At 43.0% G+C, this 19,513-nt stretch overlaps 1 protein-coding gene across 1 annotated transcript in view; it reads right to left on the reverse strand.

Annotated features, from left to right (window-relative positions):
- Positions 1–547: 547 nt before the first annotated feature.
- The window catches only part of LOC142364174 (myosin heavy chain, embryonic smooth muscle isoform-like), a 61,024-nt gene continuing 42,058 nt past the window's right edge, over positions 548–19,513 (reverse strand). Inside the window, exons 4-20 of the mRNA XM_075443296.1 lie at positions 18,945–19,068; positions 16,507–16,696; positions 16,261–16,405; positions 14,644–14,850; positions 13,494–13,598; positions 12,245–12,397; positions 11,661–11,909; positions 10,942–11,154; positions 10,241–10,453; positions 8,778–8,939; positions 6,967–7,119; positions 5,667–5,755; positions 5,294–5,417; positions 4,978–5,186; positions 4,023–4,131; positions 3,471–3,643; positions 548–1,699 (exon numbers count right to left, since the gene is read on the reverse strand). Coding sequence (XP_075299411.1) covers positions 1,558–1,699; positions 3,471–3,643; positions 4,023–4,131; positions 4,978–5,186; positions 5,294–5,417; positions 5,667–5,755; positions 6,967–7,119; positions 8,778–8,939; positions 10,241–10,453; positions 10,942–11,154; positions 11,661–11,909; positions 12,245–12,397; positions 13,494–13,598; positions 14,644–14,850; positions 16,261–16,405; positions 16,507–16,696; positions 18,945–19,068 — 2,760 coding nt within the window. The 3' untranslated portion in view covers positions 548–1,557. The remainder of the gene's footprint in view (positions 1,700–3,470; positions 3,644–4,022; positions 4,132–4,977; positions 5,187–5,293; positions 5,418–5,666; positions 5,756–6,966; positions 7,120–8,777; positions 8,940–10,240; positions 10,454–10,941; positions 11,155–11,660; positions 11,910–12,244; positions 12,398–13,493; positions 13,599–14,643; positions 14,851–16,260; positions 16,406–16,506; positions 16,697–18,944; positions 19,069–19,513) is intronic.

The raw sequence follows: 19,513 nt of genomic DNA on the forward strand, positions 1-19,513 counted from the left end.
CAGCCTCAGGAGATAGCTCTTCCTGTAAGTAAACAGAGCAGGCGGCCACATCTATAATGAATAAATTTATTGTCTTACAAAAATCATTGTCTAGAAATATGGGTATACAAGAAAACAAGATATTTGCAGTCAGATGCCTGGTGGTCAACAGCCAGTTTGATTAAAAGTATCCAAACACACACAACAAAACCTTTGTGACAGATGTTAAAGCTTTTAACCAAAAAAGGAAATCCACGGTTTTTGATTATGTGGTGGAGGAAGGTTCCTAGTTAACACTGATTCATTGTCACTAATATCAATAATACCACTTGGACTAGAGAGGTACGTGATATGAAGCACAGTCAAAATTAATACATTAAATCATTGTTATATAGGCAAATTATATATGTAACATTGTCTTAGTACTGTAGTGTCTAAGGCACTTTCTGTAATGTCAGATTTTCAGCTATTTAAACAAAAAGAATGCTAACTACTCGCTGTAATACTGTTCAAAATTAAAAAAAAAAAAAACACCACAGCAACAACAAAAAGGATTCACATCCACTGGCATGTCAACTCCTAGGCAGGCAACATCCGTCACTGAACCCCTGTCACCGCCGGCTCCGCACCCGCCCCGCGCGGCCCCGGAGCCGCTCCCGCCGGAGCCGCCGCACCGCCTCGGCCTCCATGCACCGTGCAGCCGCTCGGCTCTGCGGCTTGAAGGCTAACTCGGCCCTAAATTAATAAATTAATTTCGCCTGCGTTGTCTGTTTATTTTCCACTGGTGTTCACATTATAGTAGCCTTAATATATACACAGATCTGTCGGGCGTGGTGATAGCGGGTCTCTACAAACGCAGAAGTACTGTACAGATGAGGAACGGCGACGCTGTTTCAGTTTGCCTGTACTGCAGGAACGCTAACTGATGAAGCAGGTGCTGAGAACACTTCAAAAGGGTATTGCAGGTTAAAAATGGACACTACTCGTTCATCCCTACATCTCCCTCTAACACTTCCCAAGGCCTTTTCACAGTTCGCTCGCTGACTGTGTGCTGATCACAACAATTAGGAGAAAAGAAAAAAAAAATACAGGTGCAGTTTGGTCTTCAATGATCCACCAGACTTGATACAGCCACGGGCCGCCTGAGCACAGGAGAAACGGAAGGATGCTGTCTGTACAACAAAGCATGCATAGTCATGACGACGGGTCTGCCCCAACCACCTACCCTCTGGGAATGAAGTTTCCGTGTTGATAAAAAAAAAAGTTCCATCCTTCACATGATGCTTTATAAAATGGCTATACAATGAGTATCTGGAAAATAGATGCACTGAACAGAGACAACTCCATTTTATTTACTACAGAAAAAAAGCAGTTGTAACTATATCTGAAGCAGGGTACAGTATGGTGAGGCTGGAGAGCCTTAAGACATAGTTGACCTAGGATAAGTAACCTTGTAGCATGCCGATGTCTCGTAAGGCAGATTGATGGCCACAAGGCAGTTGGGTGGTCAGGAAAGTCCTCCTCCTCCTGCCGACTGTTGTGTCAAAGGTCTCTGCATGCAAGCGGTGTGATGGGGCTCTACTCGGCGGGCGCCGGCTGCGCTTCGTTCACGTCGCTGCCTTTGCTCTCCGCATCGTCGTCCGAGAGCTCCAGCGAGGCCCCTTCGAAGTGCAGCTTGCATCTCCCGGATCGACTCGAGGAGAAGGTGATGGGGCCCCCCCTTCCTGCAAACAGCAACCAGACAATACACGAAGGGTCGTGGCTCGCCCACAGCCCACGGCCCCATGCTGGTGGCTGCTCCGGGAAGACCTCCGCACTGAACCATGGAGGAACAGTTTGCCCCCAGCCACGGGGCAAATTTCACACACAGGGTCTTGAAACCCCTTCTCTGACCAAGGAGAAGACAGGCTGTGCGCAAACATTCCAGTATTCTGGTATTCCTACTTACCGTGTACCATCATCTTAATTTTGCAAGTCCCAAGCAACCTAAAATGTTGCCTCTGTACAAGCACCAAGCACAGACCAAGTCCTAAACAGAGCAGGGTCTCTAAAATAATACCAACTACTCGTTTGTGTAGCGCTGCGCTGCAGCCCTCCTGCCGCTCCTGTAAGCCTCTCTCCACCCCCGAGATGGTTTTGTTCTGCAGCAACCTCACCACTGCTGTCTCCCATCTGTACTCGGTAGAGACCTTGATCTCCAAGAGCTGCTCTCAAGGAAAATGCTGAGACATTCCCACTGGAGTGGGTATGGGAAAAAAAGGGATTGGTGCCAGCCACTGGAAAAATCACATAACCACAGAATGGTGGGGGTTGGAAGGGACCTCTGTGGGTCACCCAGCCCAACCCCCTGCCCAAGCAGGGTCACCCAGAGCAGGGTGCACAGCACCGCGTCCAGGTGGGGCTGGAATATCTCCAGAGAAGGAGAATCCACAGCCTCCCTGGGCAGCCTGGGCCAGGGCTCCGTCACCCTCAGAGGGAAGAAGTTCTTCCTCGTGTTCAGCTGGATCTTCCTCAGCTTCAGTTTGTGCCCATTGCCCCTTGTCCTGTCGCTGGGCACCACTGGAAAGAGTCTGGCCCCGTCCTCCTGACACTCACTCTGCAGATAATTATCAGCATTTCTAAGGTCCCCTCTCAGCCTTCTCTTCTTCAGGCTGAACAAGCCCAGCTCCCTCAGCCTCTCCTCGTAGGAGAGATGCTCCAGTCCCCTCACCATCCTCATAGCCCTCCGCTGGACTCTCTCCAGTAGCTCCTCATCTTTCTTGAACTGGGGAGCCCAGCACTGGACACAGCACTCCAGATGAGGCCTCACTAGGGCAGTGTAGAGGGGAAGGAGAACCTCCCTCGACCTGCTGCCCACACTCCTCTTGATGCACCCCAGGATCCCATTGGCCTTCTTGGCAGCCAGGGCACGCTGCTGGCTCATGGTCAACCTGTCGTCCGCCAGAACACCCAGGTCCCTCTCTGTGAGCTGCTCTCCAGCAGGTCCGCCCCAGCCTGTACTTGTGCCTGGGGTTGTTCCTCCCCAGGTGCAGGACCCTGCACTTGCCCTTGCTGAACCTCATCAGGTTCCTTTCTGCCCAACTCTCCAGTCTGTCCAGGTCTCGCTGAATGGCAGTACAGCCTGCTGGTGTATCTACCACTCCTCCCAGTTTGGTGTCATCAGCAAACTTGCTGAGGGTACACTCCGTCTCTTCATCCAGGTCACTGATGAAGTTAAACAAGACTGGGCCCAGTACTGACCCCTGAGGCACACCACTAGTTACCGGCCTCCAACCAGACTCGGCGCCGCTGATGACAGCCCTCTGAGCTCTGCCATTCAGCCAGTTCTCAATCCACCGCACCGAGCACTCATCCAGCCCACATTTCCTGAGCTGAACATCCCTAACACCAGCAGCGCCACAGCTGGATACTCCCCAAGGATGCACTGCGGAGAGTCTGTGGGCACACGAGGGCTCAGACAAACCCTGCCCACCGCCACTGGCACCACCTACCTTAGCCTGTTCTTCAGGGTGCTGACCTCCCGGCTCAGGCCCTCGTTAGCCTCTGTGGCATCGTCCAGCTCACGCTGAAGTTTACATCGGGAAGCATTTGCAAGTGTGGCTTCCTCTTCATCCTCCTCCAGCTGGCGTTTGAGCTGCTTCATTCTGGCATTTGCCTTTTCCATCTGAAATATAAACCCAGGGACTCAGGATCAAACTAGACAGCTGCAACGCCACGACCAGGAGTTAGCCAACGTCCTGTCCACCCAACCACTCCAGCTGGAGATGAACCAACACAGCCTCACTGCAGACTCCAGCCCGGGCTCCTGGAAACACTGCAGAGCTCCTGGGTCTGGGAGACCAGGATGCGTAACGGACCATCACATCAGAGCTATCACGGGGAGGTTTTGACCACTGGGAACTACTCTAGTGGTTTAGTCATCAAGATAGATTCCCCAACATCTTTTCATTAACATACTTCTTAGCAAGCCCTTTCTACTTAAAGTATGGTTTTATTTACCTTTTCTGAGAAATAGGCCTCAAAAGCTAAGCCCTTCCACCTACCGGCTCCTTGTACTGGTCTGCGTGTCGACGCTCATCCTCCACCTGCATGAAGACTTCCTTCAATTTCTTCTCCGTACGATGGACCAGTTTGTTAGCAGCTGCTCTTTCCCTAGAATAATCAAAAGCCGTCATTTGTCCCAGTACTTGAAGGCCAGGAAGACAAAATCTGTTCCTTCTGAAAGGCTCTCGCCTCATGGTGTAACTGATACTTGAGTTCTCCTAACACGCCTGCCACCATCAACAGCAGCAACAGTTTTAGCGTGCTGGTGGTTGGCTGGGATGCAGCTTTGAAAACATGAAGCCTTTGCACTGGAGCAATACCAGTATGGTATGCAGGCTCAAAAGAGGGATATCAAGGTGCTTCTTACAGAGTTATTGCTAACCAGTAACATGTTCCTCCCATAGAGCCAAAAGCACAGAAAGAACAAAGATTGTTATAAGACCTTCAGATTCTGGGAGGAACTAGCTTAAAACAAATACATATATTTGGAGGACCAAGATGACAAGGATAGACAGGAAGAGCTCACTGCAGAAAGACTTCTGCAGAGTACAGGATTCATCTCAACCAACTAAAGCTGTCACACCTAAGCTCTTCAACTGGCTTCCTCTAACCAAAGAGACCAGGTGTCTCAAGGCGATGTTTCATCTTGTCTCAAGAAACTTCTGCATCACCTTGTGCATCCTGGGACTACCAGTCAACATATTCACCTGGTTAATGTCCAGAGTTAATTCAGCAGCTTTAGTTACGGAGCAAATCGTTTCTGAAAGTTTCAACCCCAGTTACTTTGCAGCTCTCTTGTCAAAATGTGTCCCCCAAACAGTAGGTTTCCTGATCAGAAACCCCAATGCCTTTGCCGGAAGCTCATATCTCAGCCCTACAAAAACCTAAGGCACAGAGGTTTCAGACATGGCAAACACAAGCAAACAGATTTCTTTTTTTTCTTTTTCTCCTTACTTGGCTTCCTGCTCAAGCTGTTCTTCTAGCTGCACAATCTTGGCTTCTAGAGTAGAAATTGTTGCCTTGAACTTCGACTTCACAGATCCCTCCAGTTCCCGCAACTTGGCTTTCAGCTCTTTGTTCTGCCTTTCTAGCTGCTGCTGCGCGTTTTCACTCTTCTGGGCAGCACTCCGCTCCCCAGCTAGCTCAGAATTCAGCGTGTCAATCTTTCAGAGGAGAACGATAGAAGATCATTTGGTGCTATTGAGATCCTCCACTTATCTGCACACTGAAACATAGATTGCCCCTACAGCATTGCCACCAACGGACTCACCTGCAACGTGGTCTTTAGGAACCGCTCATTGAGAAGCTCCATGTTGCTCTGCTCTTCCTCGAGCTCTTCCTCCAATTGTGCAATCCGAGCTTCCAGCCGGCGCTTCTCATCCAGCAGCGCTGACCTAGAAAAGAAGTATTTGGGTCAAGACACGCGCAGATCTGATACAAAGCAACCGGCTATTTTGCTTTTGATACTTTAGACATTCCAAACTGTAACGAGAAGCTACTGTGTAAGCAATTCTGTTCGTAACAAGAAGCAATTTTTATCGGGACAACAGGTCAAAACAGAAATTGCAAGCAGGCTACCAAGAACTGCAGCTGCTGGTGCCTGAAGTTCTTCAGATGCACAATTAATACATTTGATGACTCACTTTCCCGAAGCACTGTTTGCAATCTCATCAGCCAACTCATCCCTTTCTTGCTCAGCATGACGACGAGCTCTTTCAGACGCAGCAAACTCCTGTGAAGGTTTAGGAAATATTCATTACAGCATTAGGAATCTCAAAACTTCTGCAACAATTATGCCTTCTAATAACTTCTGGGAGATGCTGTGAAGTGTGATATCGCCGAGGTCTTTTCATGGATAAACAGAATCAACAGCTGTAAAAGCTAGCAGGACGCATCACCTTGATCTTGCCCTCCTGTAACTGCCACATGACTACTATGAATTTACTTCTCCCCGTCCCCTGAAAAGGCCAGTAACATTCAAGCCCTAAGCAGGAGGAGAAAACCGTTCTGTCACATGCTCTAATTCATTAAGTATAACGTGGGCACTAAATTAAGCAAATTTTTTAGGTTCCTACAGAGTACGTAGCATGACTGAAAGCAAAGTATAGAAAATGAATTTTTAGCACAAAAGTATAACAGTACTGAATCTTGTATTGTGAAATTGTATTGAGTGGTAGAAACACCCAGACATTCACCAAGAAGGACACAATCTAATGCACTGCAAGTGCAAGACAGACAAGTTTGAAGTCTGTGAAAAAATGACATGGAGAAGCTCTAGTAAGTTGTAGGTAAAAGTCTCAAACATTAAGTGCAGTGTAAGCTGAGTGATTGCTTCAACCTTTGCAGCTAACAGGGTAAAAAGAGGTCGTCTCTCACACAAGGCAATTCTGTTGCCTTCAAACCTCAAACGTTTAACCTTGTGGCAGACAACGGAGATAATCGGGGATAAGTGACAGTGATATGTAGCACGACTTGGAGCTCTTACATGAATTGCCAACAATGAGGGAACAGATGCCCGTAAAAGAAAGGGATGAGGACCTCAGATAGCAGAGAGATAAACCTCCACAGACTTACATGGTGCACTGAGGTACTGGAGAGATTGTTAGGTTTTTATGTACTTCCAATGACCAGTTTTAGTACTGACAGTGTGCACCACAGCTTCCAGAGACTCTCAAACCACCTTGTAAATTTTAGTGAGGCTTGAAATCTGTTTAAGCAGTAGTAAGGCTTCCCTGCTACCCAGGCAGGGAAAGGAAGTCCAGACTACTAGAAGGATTCCTACAAAGCTATAAGAAGCTCACTAATGACCTGGGGCAGTGAGGAAGAGAAACATCTCCAGGCTCCCACTTTTCTGTTCAACTCACTGGATGGCTTTTTACTTTTTCTTTTTTTAAAAAAACACAAACACCCTCTGGCCTTCCCCTTTTCTCTAGAAAGAAAAACAGATTTCTTGGATTTCAATCTCATCTCTTGGAGCTGGAGTATTTCTGCTTCAAGACATTTGAGCTTCTTTTCACTTTCTTTGGACTGTGCAAAGATCTCATCTCTGGATGCAAGGGCTTCTTCTAGCTCCAGCTGGTAGTCTTTCATTTGAGCCTGCAGTTGGAGAGCAGAGGAAAGAATAAGCCATGATACAGCAGGACAACCACAAGATTTATTAGTAGCTCTGAAGCTTTTTTGCCCTTAGGAGGCAAGACCTTCCTCCTAAAGTGGCTTCATTCCACTTAAATATATTTATTTTCAGTTCTTATTTTCATAGAATTATAGAATGGTTTGGGTTGGACAGGACCTTTAAAGATCAGAGTTCTATCCCTCTGCCACGGGCAGAGACACCTTCCAGGCTGCTCAAAGCCCCATCCAACCTGGCCTTGAACACTGCCAGGGAGGGGGCAGCCACAGCTTCTCTGGGCAACCTGGGCCAGTGCCTCATCACCCTCAGAGTGAAGAATTTCTTTCTTATATCCAATTTAAAGCTACCCTCTTTCAGTCTAAAACCTTCATTTTCTCATCTTTCCATCACTCACTCCTCATCAGAAATATCCCATTAGAAGACTTCACTTCATTTATTAGTATATTTCTTGTAGGAAAAAACCTCTAGTAGAGGTAGTAGAGATACCTTTGTAGTAGATAGGTAATGCTCTTGCAATTGTCTTGGAAAAAAACAAACCTATTTACTTAAATTGACTGATAAAACCTATTACAAGTACTCAAGGTAAGAAACTTCTCAGTGTAGAAGTACCACAATTCACCATTTTGCACATATAACGTAGAAGCACATACTTTCCTTCCCGTAAGACACTTAACACAGACTGATATCTTAATTCACACAAGTTTGACTTCAGATGCTAAAAGAATAAAGCTAGAGAAACTGCATTTAAGTTGTACCTGCATCTTCGCAATACCACTAGTCATGAGACCACTTATTTCAGGTGCTTGCATGAAAGTGTACAGAGATCAGGTATGAACTCTGTAACTGACTCAGCCTCTGGGAATAGAGAAGCCGCTACTGCTAGGTACCAGCATTTCTTGCTTTAATCTCCATTCCCTTCTCATCCAGCGCCTGGACCAAGTTCCAAAATTGCCCTCATTCAGTTGAAGTAGGATTGCCAAGGAATAGAGTGGACAGGGCAGAAAGGCAATGCAGTTTGCTCTATGCTTTACATGGTCTTGCCATGGCCTCATACTCCTGCAGCTTTGGGCCACGGCACTGAAAGCCTTGGGAAAACTGACCTCTACTAAAGATGGAGTATTTCTCTGGGAATGGGAAATAAATCCTTGACACAAGTAGTGGATTCTTCTTGCCAATCTAAAAAGAATAGGCATCTTGGAGCTTTTTCAAAGCAACTAAAATTTACTCCTCCTGTTTCTCTGGAGCATTTTTGGCTTCCTCAACTAGAGGAAGTAGCAATCAGCAAGAGCTGAGCTGAAATCAGTAAATTCAAAGATACAAACAACCATAAATTTTAAAGATTCAGCCTCAAAAGCAATCCTCAGTAAATCCTTATGCAAAGCGTTGAAAATGATGACTATTGAATAGAAGTACGTGGGGGACAATCTTAACTCCTTAGCAACAAAAGGATGAGAGGAGTTTTGAGCGGCTGATAAGTTCAGGCCAGATACTGTGACGTGTGCCAGCATAGCTGAGTCTGATACTCCTTCTTGCCTTCACACTACAAATGCATGTAACGAAAAGCAGCACCCTTGACACACTGTCAGCAGGAGGGAAAGCAGCTCAGCTGATTTGCTGTGCCTACCTGGAGCTTACGTAGCTGTTTGATTGCTTCACCTTGAGCCTTGTTTGCAGCTTCTATCTGACCTTCCAGGTCTTTCGTATCCATCTCCATTTCCTTCTTGGCTGCCACAGCAAGAGCCCTCTGTTTGCACTCATCTTCCAGTTCTGCCTCCAGCTCTCGCACCTGTGAAATCAAGGGATTTAACAGGCTCAAGCTCCAGGAACAGAGCAAACACAAAATCCTAACAAAATGGCTGATGAATCCAAAAGGCCTTTGCAGATCAGAATTAGCATTACTTGATTCGAAGAGCCTACAGAACTCAGCTACATGGGAAGACACTGCAGACGGCAAAAAAATCCACAAACTGGAAGCAGAGATCTCTGAACTGACAAAAGGAAAATAAAGAAAAGAGCTCAGCATCTGAAGCATTTCCATTTCATCTGTTCAGCTACTTCATGATCAGCTTCTGGCCCAGTACATCTGTCTACATTTAGGTATGACTTGGGGGCAGATGTTGCTAATTCTGATCGAACCACTAAGAGGAAAATACGACATAGAATCACCACACATTCTCAAGAAAAAAAAAAGAAATAATTCTCTTTGAAACAGATGTGCTACTAGAATGTATACACCAACAACTTTTCTTTTTTTCAAAAGAAAACAGAGAAGCAAAGTATCTAAGAAAACAACTAACAAGAACTAAGATGAACTCATACAACAATAAAAGTGAGCCAGAAGTGCCACAGGTTACCAACATGAAGGAATATGTTTCTTTTGAATCAAGCCTCCCTCCTCATGCCAGGTCAGGAGCTTTTGTCCAGTGCAAAACAATAGCAATTCAGCATTGCAGGGAACATCAAAAGCCTTCCAGGTCAATGCTTTTATTTATTTCTAGGAGATCTCTATACAGGTGATTCTCAGTAAGTTTTTGTTTTCTTGTGATAAATCTTGAAATATTCGGTGCTTTTTCCTTAAAGCTTTAGAAATGTTAATTTAGATCTATCTTCTCCTACAAGCATGAAATTTTAAAGGCATTTCTTTAGAACTCTAGTATCATAAAACAGATCTGAAGAGACTCAAGTCTGGCAAATCTGGAATCTTTGCTACGTTTTTCATTTAAGAAACTGTTCACTTAATTACAGTCTTTCAGTCTATGTCGGCATCCATGGATTTGTTGCTGTACACCAAACAGGACGGGCTTGAAGGACACCCATGCAGCAACAGCCAAATCTACTTGCATGTTGAGTGCTTTTGAGGCAAGGTACAGTTGAATTGGAGGACCATCACTGGCAGACTAACATGAACAGTGGCTAATCCACAACAAGACCTATTGTCTTGTTGGTAAAGATCCATGCTTGGGACTTCTATAGGATGGGATCTTTAAGCATAGAGTTTTATTTTCCTGGTAGCAAGTTCTCAAAGCCATAGAGCTTTGTCAAAGATCATCACGCCCTTCCCACTATGAAGCACAGTAAGATACATACTTGTTTAACCAGAATCCTCTTTTTCTCTTCATTCTGTTCATCTCTGGCTTGCAGATCTCTCTCAAACTGGGCTTTCATAGCTTGCATGTTCACCTCCAAACGAAGTTTAGCATCTTCTGTGGCCTGCAGTTCATCTTCCAGTTCCTCAAGCTCAGTCGTCATCTCTTCAACCTGTAGCTCTAAAGTTCTTTTTGATTTCTCCAGTTCATGGACCTAAGCCACAAACATTAATCAGACCCTCTCAAAATCAGCAGTTAACAGCAAAAGTAGACATTATATGAACTCAGTACACCACACTTTGTGATGCTCCAAACTGGACAATCAGAACAGGGAGAGCAGCATCTCTAAGATACAGATTAGAGAACCAAACAAACATCCGTGCAGATGAATGGAGAGATGAGCTGTGCAATATTCACAGAGAAAAAGTAGTAGTAGTAAGACAAGCTCTTAAATCCAGCACAAGTGCCATTAGGCATTTGGCCAGCAACTGTTGCTCTCCAAGTCTTCACATCTTTTGAACAGGCCTCATCTTAATAGAGACCACCCTCTTGTTCTGAGCATTAATTCCTCCAGAATTCTGGGTTACAAATCAGCCTCAAAACGTTCCATATTTGTGTCAAAAACACTTCTCCAACCAGGGAATTTTCCTGTGTTGTTCCCTGTGCAGTTCATAACAAAATAGGGTCTGGAAAGTTACTTACATTTTTGCCCACATCATCTTTCGAGCTCATTAAGTCTTCCATATCTGCCTGCAACTGTTTGTTCTGTCTTTCAAACTCTTCCTTAGCTTCCAGGGCTTCTTCCAAAGCCCGAGCCAGAGACAGTGCTTTGGTTTCCTTCTCCCTTGCCTCTGCTTCAGCACGATCTCTTTCCTCTGCATATCTGGCAGAAATGTTCTTTTCTTCTGCCAGCACCTGAATATAAGAAATAATTAATCCATCTCATCAGTTCTATAATCAGGTCCTTCCTGCCTCAGAGGTGTTTTAGTCACTGAAGTGGTTAATGCTCTAAGTTTAACTGGCATTCAGAAGCTGTCTAGTCTCTCAGTCTTGATCCAAAGGCTAGTAAGAAAACAGCTACAGCTACTCTGGAATGAGGTGAGGAAAGCAAGCTACTAATAAAGATGAAATAATTTTCCTATTATTTCCATCGTTCAGTCTTCACACTCTTTCTTAGTCTATCCTGAGGGATTACAATAATAGTCTGAAGTTTTTGTTCCAATAGAATTTCTTTTTTGTATATAAAGAGCTTATTACTTGATCTAACAAGACTCCAAGATGGCATTTAGCTCACTGAAATTAGAAGCAACAAGTTACTCCTAACAAAGGCCAAGCTGCTCCCAAAAGATTTATCAATCAACACAAACAAGATGCCATTTAAAAATCATAGAAATCAGCAAGATGACAGGAAACTAGACTACCTGATCAAACTTCTTCAGCTTTTTCTTCAGGCTATAAACAATCTGGCGCTGATGATCTAGGTCTACCACCACGTAATCCAGCTCTTGCTGCAGGCGATTCTTTGTCTTTTCCAGTTTGTCATAAGCCATTGCCTTCTCCTCTAGACGTTGGCTTAAGGACTCCGCGTCCTTCAGTAATTTCTTTTTGTTTTCCTCCAAGCCTTCAATGGTTCCCAAGTCATCATCTACCTTTTTCTTAGCATCAGCCAACTGAAATTAAATAAAAGAAAATAATGTTCCTTGGTACATCATGAAAAGGAAAGAAAGGCAACAAGTCAAAAACACAAAACTAGGTGTTATTGCTAGCTAGAGTAACACAAAAATTATGAGCTAACAGGAGTCCAAGTAGGGGAAAGTCCTGTCCACTGCAGTTAGTTGTACTGGTCACTATGGCAATTGAGAAAGTCCATGGAAAATTTTATTCCAAAGTGTGGTCGAGCATACATGCAAGTTACATGACATTTTTCCAAGAGGTTTAGGACACCAATTCATCTCACCTGGAACGTGCAGCCCTTACAGAAGTCTTGCCATGTACAACAGCTTACCTGTGATTGTAAGGCAAGCATCTGTTTCTCCAGATTCTTTCTGGCCTCCTCTTCCTCTTCCTGCTGCTCTTCCAGGTTGTTCTTCTCCTCTTCCAGCTGCCTAATCCTACTGCTCAGGTTGAGTTTCTGGCGGGTTTCTTCCTGAAGCAGCTCCTGTTACACAAACAGGCATATTCAAAGTTCAGTTTGGTTCATAGAGTGTTAAGTGTGGCCTTGGCCCACCACCCTCCATTACTCTACTTGGAGGTTCAGGTTTGATTATTTTTCTCTCAGCAGTTTTGTACAACGACATGCTTATGAAGCCATCCGTAATCTGGGTTTTCAAAAAGGTACTGCTCAGTCATTTGGGGCACACTTAAGCCTTTATGAAGCGTATTTCTCAGAGAATCCATGCCACTGTCTGTTCAGAGAAGCCAATGGATGATACTTTTCTATCTTCAAAGGGACAAGCACAGCAGTTGCCTTCAAAATATATCTTTCTTTTCCAACAAGCATATAGAGTCCCTATTTTAAACCACCTGAGACGAATATATAGCAACAAATCCTGCAATGACAGCATGCTTTCAAGATTCACTGCATTGCTTAAATGTAAAGGTCAGTTTAAAGACAGCTGTAATTTGGCAGTGGAAATTTCTGTCATAACCGAGACTAATGAAAAGTGTAACCACCAGCCCTCTCTTCCCTCACCCTGTTCCTCACAGAACTCTCCAACTGTAATGAACATTACTCAAATAGTCACCATTAGCATTTTTATACAGGGGAAAAAAAAAAGAGTATATTTAAGTGATGAATACATGTATCAAGCTGCACTATTTAACCCAAAAAGCAAACACTGGCAGTTTCAACAACTTAAGCTGAAGTCAGTAAAGAACTTCAGCCTAAGTCAGTAAAAGACAGGGTATTGTCCCTCGTGCCTTTCACACACCCCAAGGACCTTATTTGCATTAACATCCTACTTGGAAAGGTTTTTTTGACTTAATGCTTATCTCCCACAGAGACTAAGAAATAAAAAAGAGAAACTGAAAGGCTACAGTCTATCAAGCAGTAAATCTTAGATAATGAAAAACTGGCTCCACATGTAGCTGAGCAATCATCATACATCGCATTTCACTAGACTTCAATAGGAAATACAGCTTCTACCCATGGGGCTTTCCAAACCATGAATGAAAATGTATTTTCTGTTATGCAGTTAGCATTTCAATGAGGAACAAAGCTTCAGCGTTAAGTTCAAGCTTCACTGCACACACACCTGTGTATCCTGAAGCTGAGATTCCAAACTAGCCGCATCCTTGGCAAACTTAATGCCTTTCTTCTCTGCTTCCTCCAGGAGACTTGAGACATTATCCAACTCGTTCTGCAAAGCAAGCAGTCTAAAGGTAATAACGCGCAGCAGATCCATGGCAAAGCCTACATCTGACACGGAACACAAAACCTCCACAAATTCCGTGGAAGGCAAGACAACAACACATCCCAGGTACAACAAGCTAAGAATACTGAAGTTTGGTTAGAAACGTGTCAGTCCTGAACTTAAGACAGAACATAATAAGAGTTAGCCATGGTATTTAGCAGAGCATGTCATTCCAAAATCTACAGTCATATTTAAAGCTATTTTTCATTATAGGATCATGTATTTTATAGGACCGTGTATTTTACAGTGCCATTAATTCAAGGATTATCAGGGTGGCAGCTGGGTTTAAAGCATCACTGCAAGAGAAAAGGTCAATGCCAGGTGCCAATTCTTGCTATTTTAGGCTATGCTACTTGTATATACAGTGAGAGACTGCCAAAACGCTTCCCCCAAAAAGAATGGGGCCATTCCCTTTTTCAAGCACTTTAGCTTGATTTACTCATAATACTCTTTGCTGTGGCTAAGAAGTCAGCTCTGACTGCATTTTGTCTATTTTCTCCATTTCGCAGAGGAACAGCCCTTTACTTGCAATCCCTATCTGTCAAGTTCCTTTTGAAGCACAAAAGGAAACGTGTGGCCATCATCAATCAGTACATTTTTGCTCAAGCCTACAAATGAGCTCAGCCCACTCTACTCAACTCCACATCCAAGCCAAAAACCTGTAGGCCAGCTGTCAGCAGAGCCTCCTACAGGATTTGGTCTCCAAAATGGGAAGCCATGTACTTCAAAGCCACTGTGATTCTTACATAGTCCAAAAAAGTTCAGGATTCATGTCATGGCTCTCCAGCTATCTGAGGTGTGTCACCACTTTCAAGCCCCTCAAGTACACGAGTACATGACTGAGATCGCCTCCCACATCAACTACAGTCCCCGTTCCTGTAGACCTAGCTGCATCTTTGATAGTCATTCCTCCTAGCCACTTCTGTATATGGTTAAAGCTTTTACTTTCTTGTGTATAGTTCAGCAGTTTAGGAATTCCATACAGCCTTACCTGCAGCTTGTTAGCTTTCTCCACCAGCTCCACCCTCAGTCTTTCTCCTTCTGTGACCCTAGCAGTTAGCTCTTGCACCTGAGCATCGAGCTTCTTCCTCTCATGTTCAGACTCTGCCTCAACCTGCTGCAGTACCTTCACTTCACAGGCCAACTCCTTGTTGTCGGACTCTAGGCCTTGCTTGTTTTGTTCAAGATTTGCTTTGAACTAGGAAAAACAAAAGGGAAGAACTTCAACGCTTTTTTACATATCAATAAAGTTTTCTGCTAAAAATATTCAGTCCAGCAAATCAGGATTATAAGCTCAAAGATAAAACAACTGCTCAGCAAGTTGTAAGTAGGGAGCATTTAAAATCCTGCTGTGTAACATTTTGCATATGTTAGCCAAAAAAATTAAGGTAATGCAAGTTAATCCACTCTCAGATATCACAGGTAACAGCGAGGACCAGAAGATATTTCTATGAATTCAGTAAGATCTGGGATGTCAGTGCTGTGAAAGGGAGTAGCACTGAGCAGGAAGGAATGTGCCCATTAACAGATCAGCATGGCTCATCTCACAGAAATAAAAGGAAAGATATCAGCTACAGCTGCCCTGATTTTCGTAGGCATAGCAGCCTGGAGGTGCATAATAAAGCACTTTTCACCACTGCGCTGACATTTGTCAAAAACCTTTTTAAAAAGGTAGTAATTGCCATAAGGGATGTTTAAGTGCCATTCTTACTATATTGCCAGAACTGACAATCTTATCACAGGACCTTTGTTTAAGATTGTAGGGTATTTTTCTGTCTTTTTATGCTCTTATTGAGAATATTTAATGAATAAGGACCACAGGAAACACGTAAGATTTTCAGGTGAATAAACTATAATTTCCATCAGGTTTAACTACTATATTTCTCACGTAGTATTTTAAACTAAGGAGGCTTCTGAAATATTCCTACACAAAAATATTACTACAGTATATGAACTGTCCACACCTATATCTGTGAATGACTAGAAATAAAATTTTACAAGCTAGAGATACTTTTTTTTTTTTTGGCAGTGTTGGATTAATTCTACTTCTGAACAAAGACACTGAAGCTGCACTGGTAGGAACCACGTTGTCCAGGTGTGCCGCTTCCTCTGCTCTGGCAGGGGTTACCAGAGACACAATATAACTCTGCAAATCAGCAAGATACTCCACAGATATCTAGCACTGGAGGTCACGGTACAAGCATAAAGTGAAGAGTGGCTGGAAGAACTTTTACGCTACCCGTACTCACAGTTTGTTATTTGTGAGTGTTGACATGACAATTACCTTATTTGCAACCATTCCGCAGTTCGCTTAGGCAGAGAACTGCTTTTCACCAAATAAGCACATAGGCTGCTCGAGAATTCCGACAAAAGTACTACATCAATTTATCTCTAGGTGCACTGTTTCCAGGTCTAACAAACACTTTTAGATAGTCTTGGCATCTATCTGAAAAGTTGCTATATGTTCAAACCAGCAGGATATATTTGATTCGACTGCAGTAGTTAAGTATGTACAGAGGACAATCACTGGAAGTGACCACGCCACTTATGTTACTTATAAAAGTCCTGAAGCTGAAAAATGTATTTCTGTAATTAATTTTCTGCTCACCCTTTTGGCCTGTTCCAGTTGTTCAGAGAGCTCTTCCAGGGCAGTAGCATGCCTCTGCCTGATTTCCTGGATCTGTGCTTCATGGTTTTTGGTTTCCTCTTCAATTGCTTTCTTCAGTTCAGCCACCTCCTGCTCTCGCTTTGTCCTAGAGGAAGCATCAATAGTTATCAAAAATCAACATTTTAGTCTTTTGTAAATTCAAGGTGAATTTTAATGGTGCCTGCTTATACAGACACATGATCCTACCGCAGCTCTTGCTGTGCTGCAGTGGTATCCAAGGTATCTTCTTGTTCAGTTTTTAAAGCCTCCAGCTCTTCACTTAAATCTCTTTTCTGCTTTTCCGCCTTGTTGCGAGATGTCTTCTCCTCCTTTTTTTGTCTTCTCCTTTTTTTTTGTCTTCCCCTTTTTTTTGTCTTCTCCTCCTTTTTTAAGCACTCTATGGAAGTAAAGGATTACATTTGTAAGCAATTTTTTCCTGTTGTTATCCTCAGAAGGTTCAGGGGCAGGGCAATGGGACAGCAAGAAGGGTGGGAAGTTTAATATACACTGTGTCAATTCTTTCTCCAGACTGCAGCTGGAAGGGTGACTGGGAAAGATGAAATAGCAAAGTAGAACTGCATGATTCAGATAGAAAGTCAAGAAAAAGTCAATGACTGGAGAAAAAAATTTGAAGTAAGGTAACAAACATAATCACATGTTGACAGAAAAATAAGGAATAGAATCTAACAGAAGAGCAGTTTGAGCTGCTCGGCCAGGTGATCGCAGACATCAGGATTCAAAAATGAAGAACTACGGACTGGAAAAAATTATGGCTTGCATAGTTGTGGAAGGGCTAGGCTAGACTCCAAAAGGTCTACTGGAAAATAGTGTAACTTAAAGAAAACTTGGATAAACAATTTTTGCAAGTATCTGTACCACTAACTCACATCCCATTGATATTTAGCAAGACTTTGCAACCCTGATAGCCTCCAGTAATTTCCTTGTGTAGCCAAGATACTCCTGCCCTAAGGTATTTCTTTGTGAAAACCATCCAGTTATCAGTGCCCTAGCAATAAAATACATTTAGATGATCTGCCTGTGGTCTGATTAAGATAGTTATTGGCTGCATTGTCTACAGTTAGCTAATGACCAGGTATGTAATATATTGAAGTCACAGGAAGGTTTTGCTTAGCATAGCATTAGCACAATTCAACATCTATTAGAATAAATGTAAGTTATTAGACTTGTTCAATACTTTGTGGGTTCTCAGTGCAGGGGTTTCTCACACCCCTCCTAAGTCTGCTACAAGATCAGGACATCTTCTACATGGAGCCATATTCAAGAATCATATCTTAGAGCTACCGAGGGGTATTTGGGATTTTCCAGACAATCTAAAGTAACATTGTTTTTCTCTAAACAGCTCCTCATTCAAAAAAAAAAAAATAGCACTTTTCTCTGTTTTTACATTATATTTCTGGCAGGTGACAGAAGAGTGGCATAAGACACAATTTCGCAATGGGGAAAACTCACAGTAAACTGAATAAGTGGGGTTTTTTTTGGGTTTTGTGGGTTTTTGTTGCCCCCCCCCCAAATTTCAGTACTTACCTGTGTCAAGACGCTAGCAGAGTGACCTTCATGGCTTCTTGAATTGTCTCAAAGAGTATCATTTTACTGTGCTTTACTAGCCAAGCAGTTGCATGCCTTATATTTAAGCTTTAATTTCCATTTCTAAGGCCATCACTCTGGGAACAGCACCATAACCAACCACATCTGTCAAGTATCTTCAGAAACACTAGTCCCAATTTAAGTACACAACTACTCAAGCATTATTTTCCAATGAGTACAGCTTACTTATGCCCATATTAAAGTCCCTTGAATAGGCTTTTTAAATAAAAGGTACATCAATCATCTATTATTCCTATTACTTCAATACCTTCCTACACAGATAAGACTAAACTTTGGTATTTTTCCATAAGCGCATCAGTATTAAAATATGTAGCAAGACAACCCATAACAGTAAGTGAAAAAAATATTTCCAAATTAGGGCAGATAGCAACATTGCCTTATATTTTGCAACTTTGGCTTGGCAGTTTATTAATGTTGCACAATACCTATTTACAACCATAAGTAATTAAAAAACCCACCATAACATCATGAAAGGTTACATATAGGGCTAATTCAGTCGTGACAACACAGGCAAAACAATCAGAAATAAATGGCCAAAGAAATTGAACCATTTTAGATAAACAAAGCATCAAGAAAGGCAGAACAATTCGGATTTGCTTATTCAAAAAATATTAGAAGACTAATGAATCCCTACTAACATTTTTCCAGAAATATGTTGTTCTAATGTGTTATTATAGAAAAGTGTAGCGCCTTCCCAAGAGACAGATGTTTTACCTTGTTACTAAGGGATGCATGCAACAACATGAATTTCTGGAGTGTATCATTAAATAAAATGGATTCTCAAAAATGAAAAGCTAACAAATTAAACACGAGAAAGACTGAGCAGCCAAATGCAACAAGGCTTGCAAGCAATAAATTATTCTTTCAAGATTTAGATAAAAGCAACAGCTATTAAGGTATCTACATATAAGGTTACACTTAGCAGACTGGACCAGATACTGCATACACTGTAATAAGTGATCCACTCCTTTCTCGCATGATGTACAACCTGTTAACAGGCAAATGTAGCAAGAACAAACCTTCCAAATCAGTGATCATCATTTCCTGTTTGTTCTTGAGTTTGGCCAAGTTTTTGGCCTTTTCTTCTTCTTCAGCCAGCTGAGAAGTACATTCAGCAATTGGATCCTCCATCAGCTTCTTTTCCTAGCCATGAGAAAGGGGAGAAAGAATAACTTCTACAATAGAATTTGAATCACAGAATCACAGCATTGTAGGGGTTAGAAGGGACCTCTGTGGGTCACCCAGTCCAACAACCCTGCCGAAGCAGGGTCACCCAGACCAGGCTGCACAGGACCACGTCTAGGCAGGTCTTGAATATCTCCAGAGAAGGAGACTCCACAACAATAGTCTCTAAGCAACACAAATAACTGAATATACAAAATCCATACAGAGGTCTCATACACCAGATATAATACAGATTTCATTTCAAGTGACTGACCTGTCAATACTACGGATCAACTGGAACCGTACAGAGACATGAACACTTGTTTTCCAAGAAAGCGAGACTTGGAATTGAACACACAGGAGGTCTGGTTTTAGCACAGCCTTTGTTTTACACTTTTGGAAGTCTGTTTGCAATGAACAACAG

Source organism: Opisthocomus hoazin, chromosome 25 (genome assembly GCF_030867145.1).
Source record: "Opisthocomus hoazin isolate bOpiHoa1 chromosome 25, bOpiHoa1.hap1, whole genome shotgun sequence".
NCBI classification, from domain to species: Eukaryota; Metazoa; Chordata; class Aves; order Opisthocomiformes; family Opisthocomidae; genus Opisthocomus; species Opisthocomus hoazin.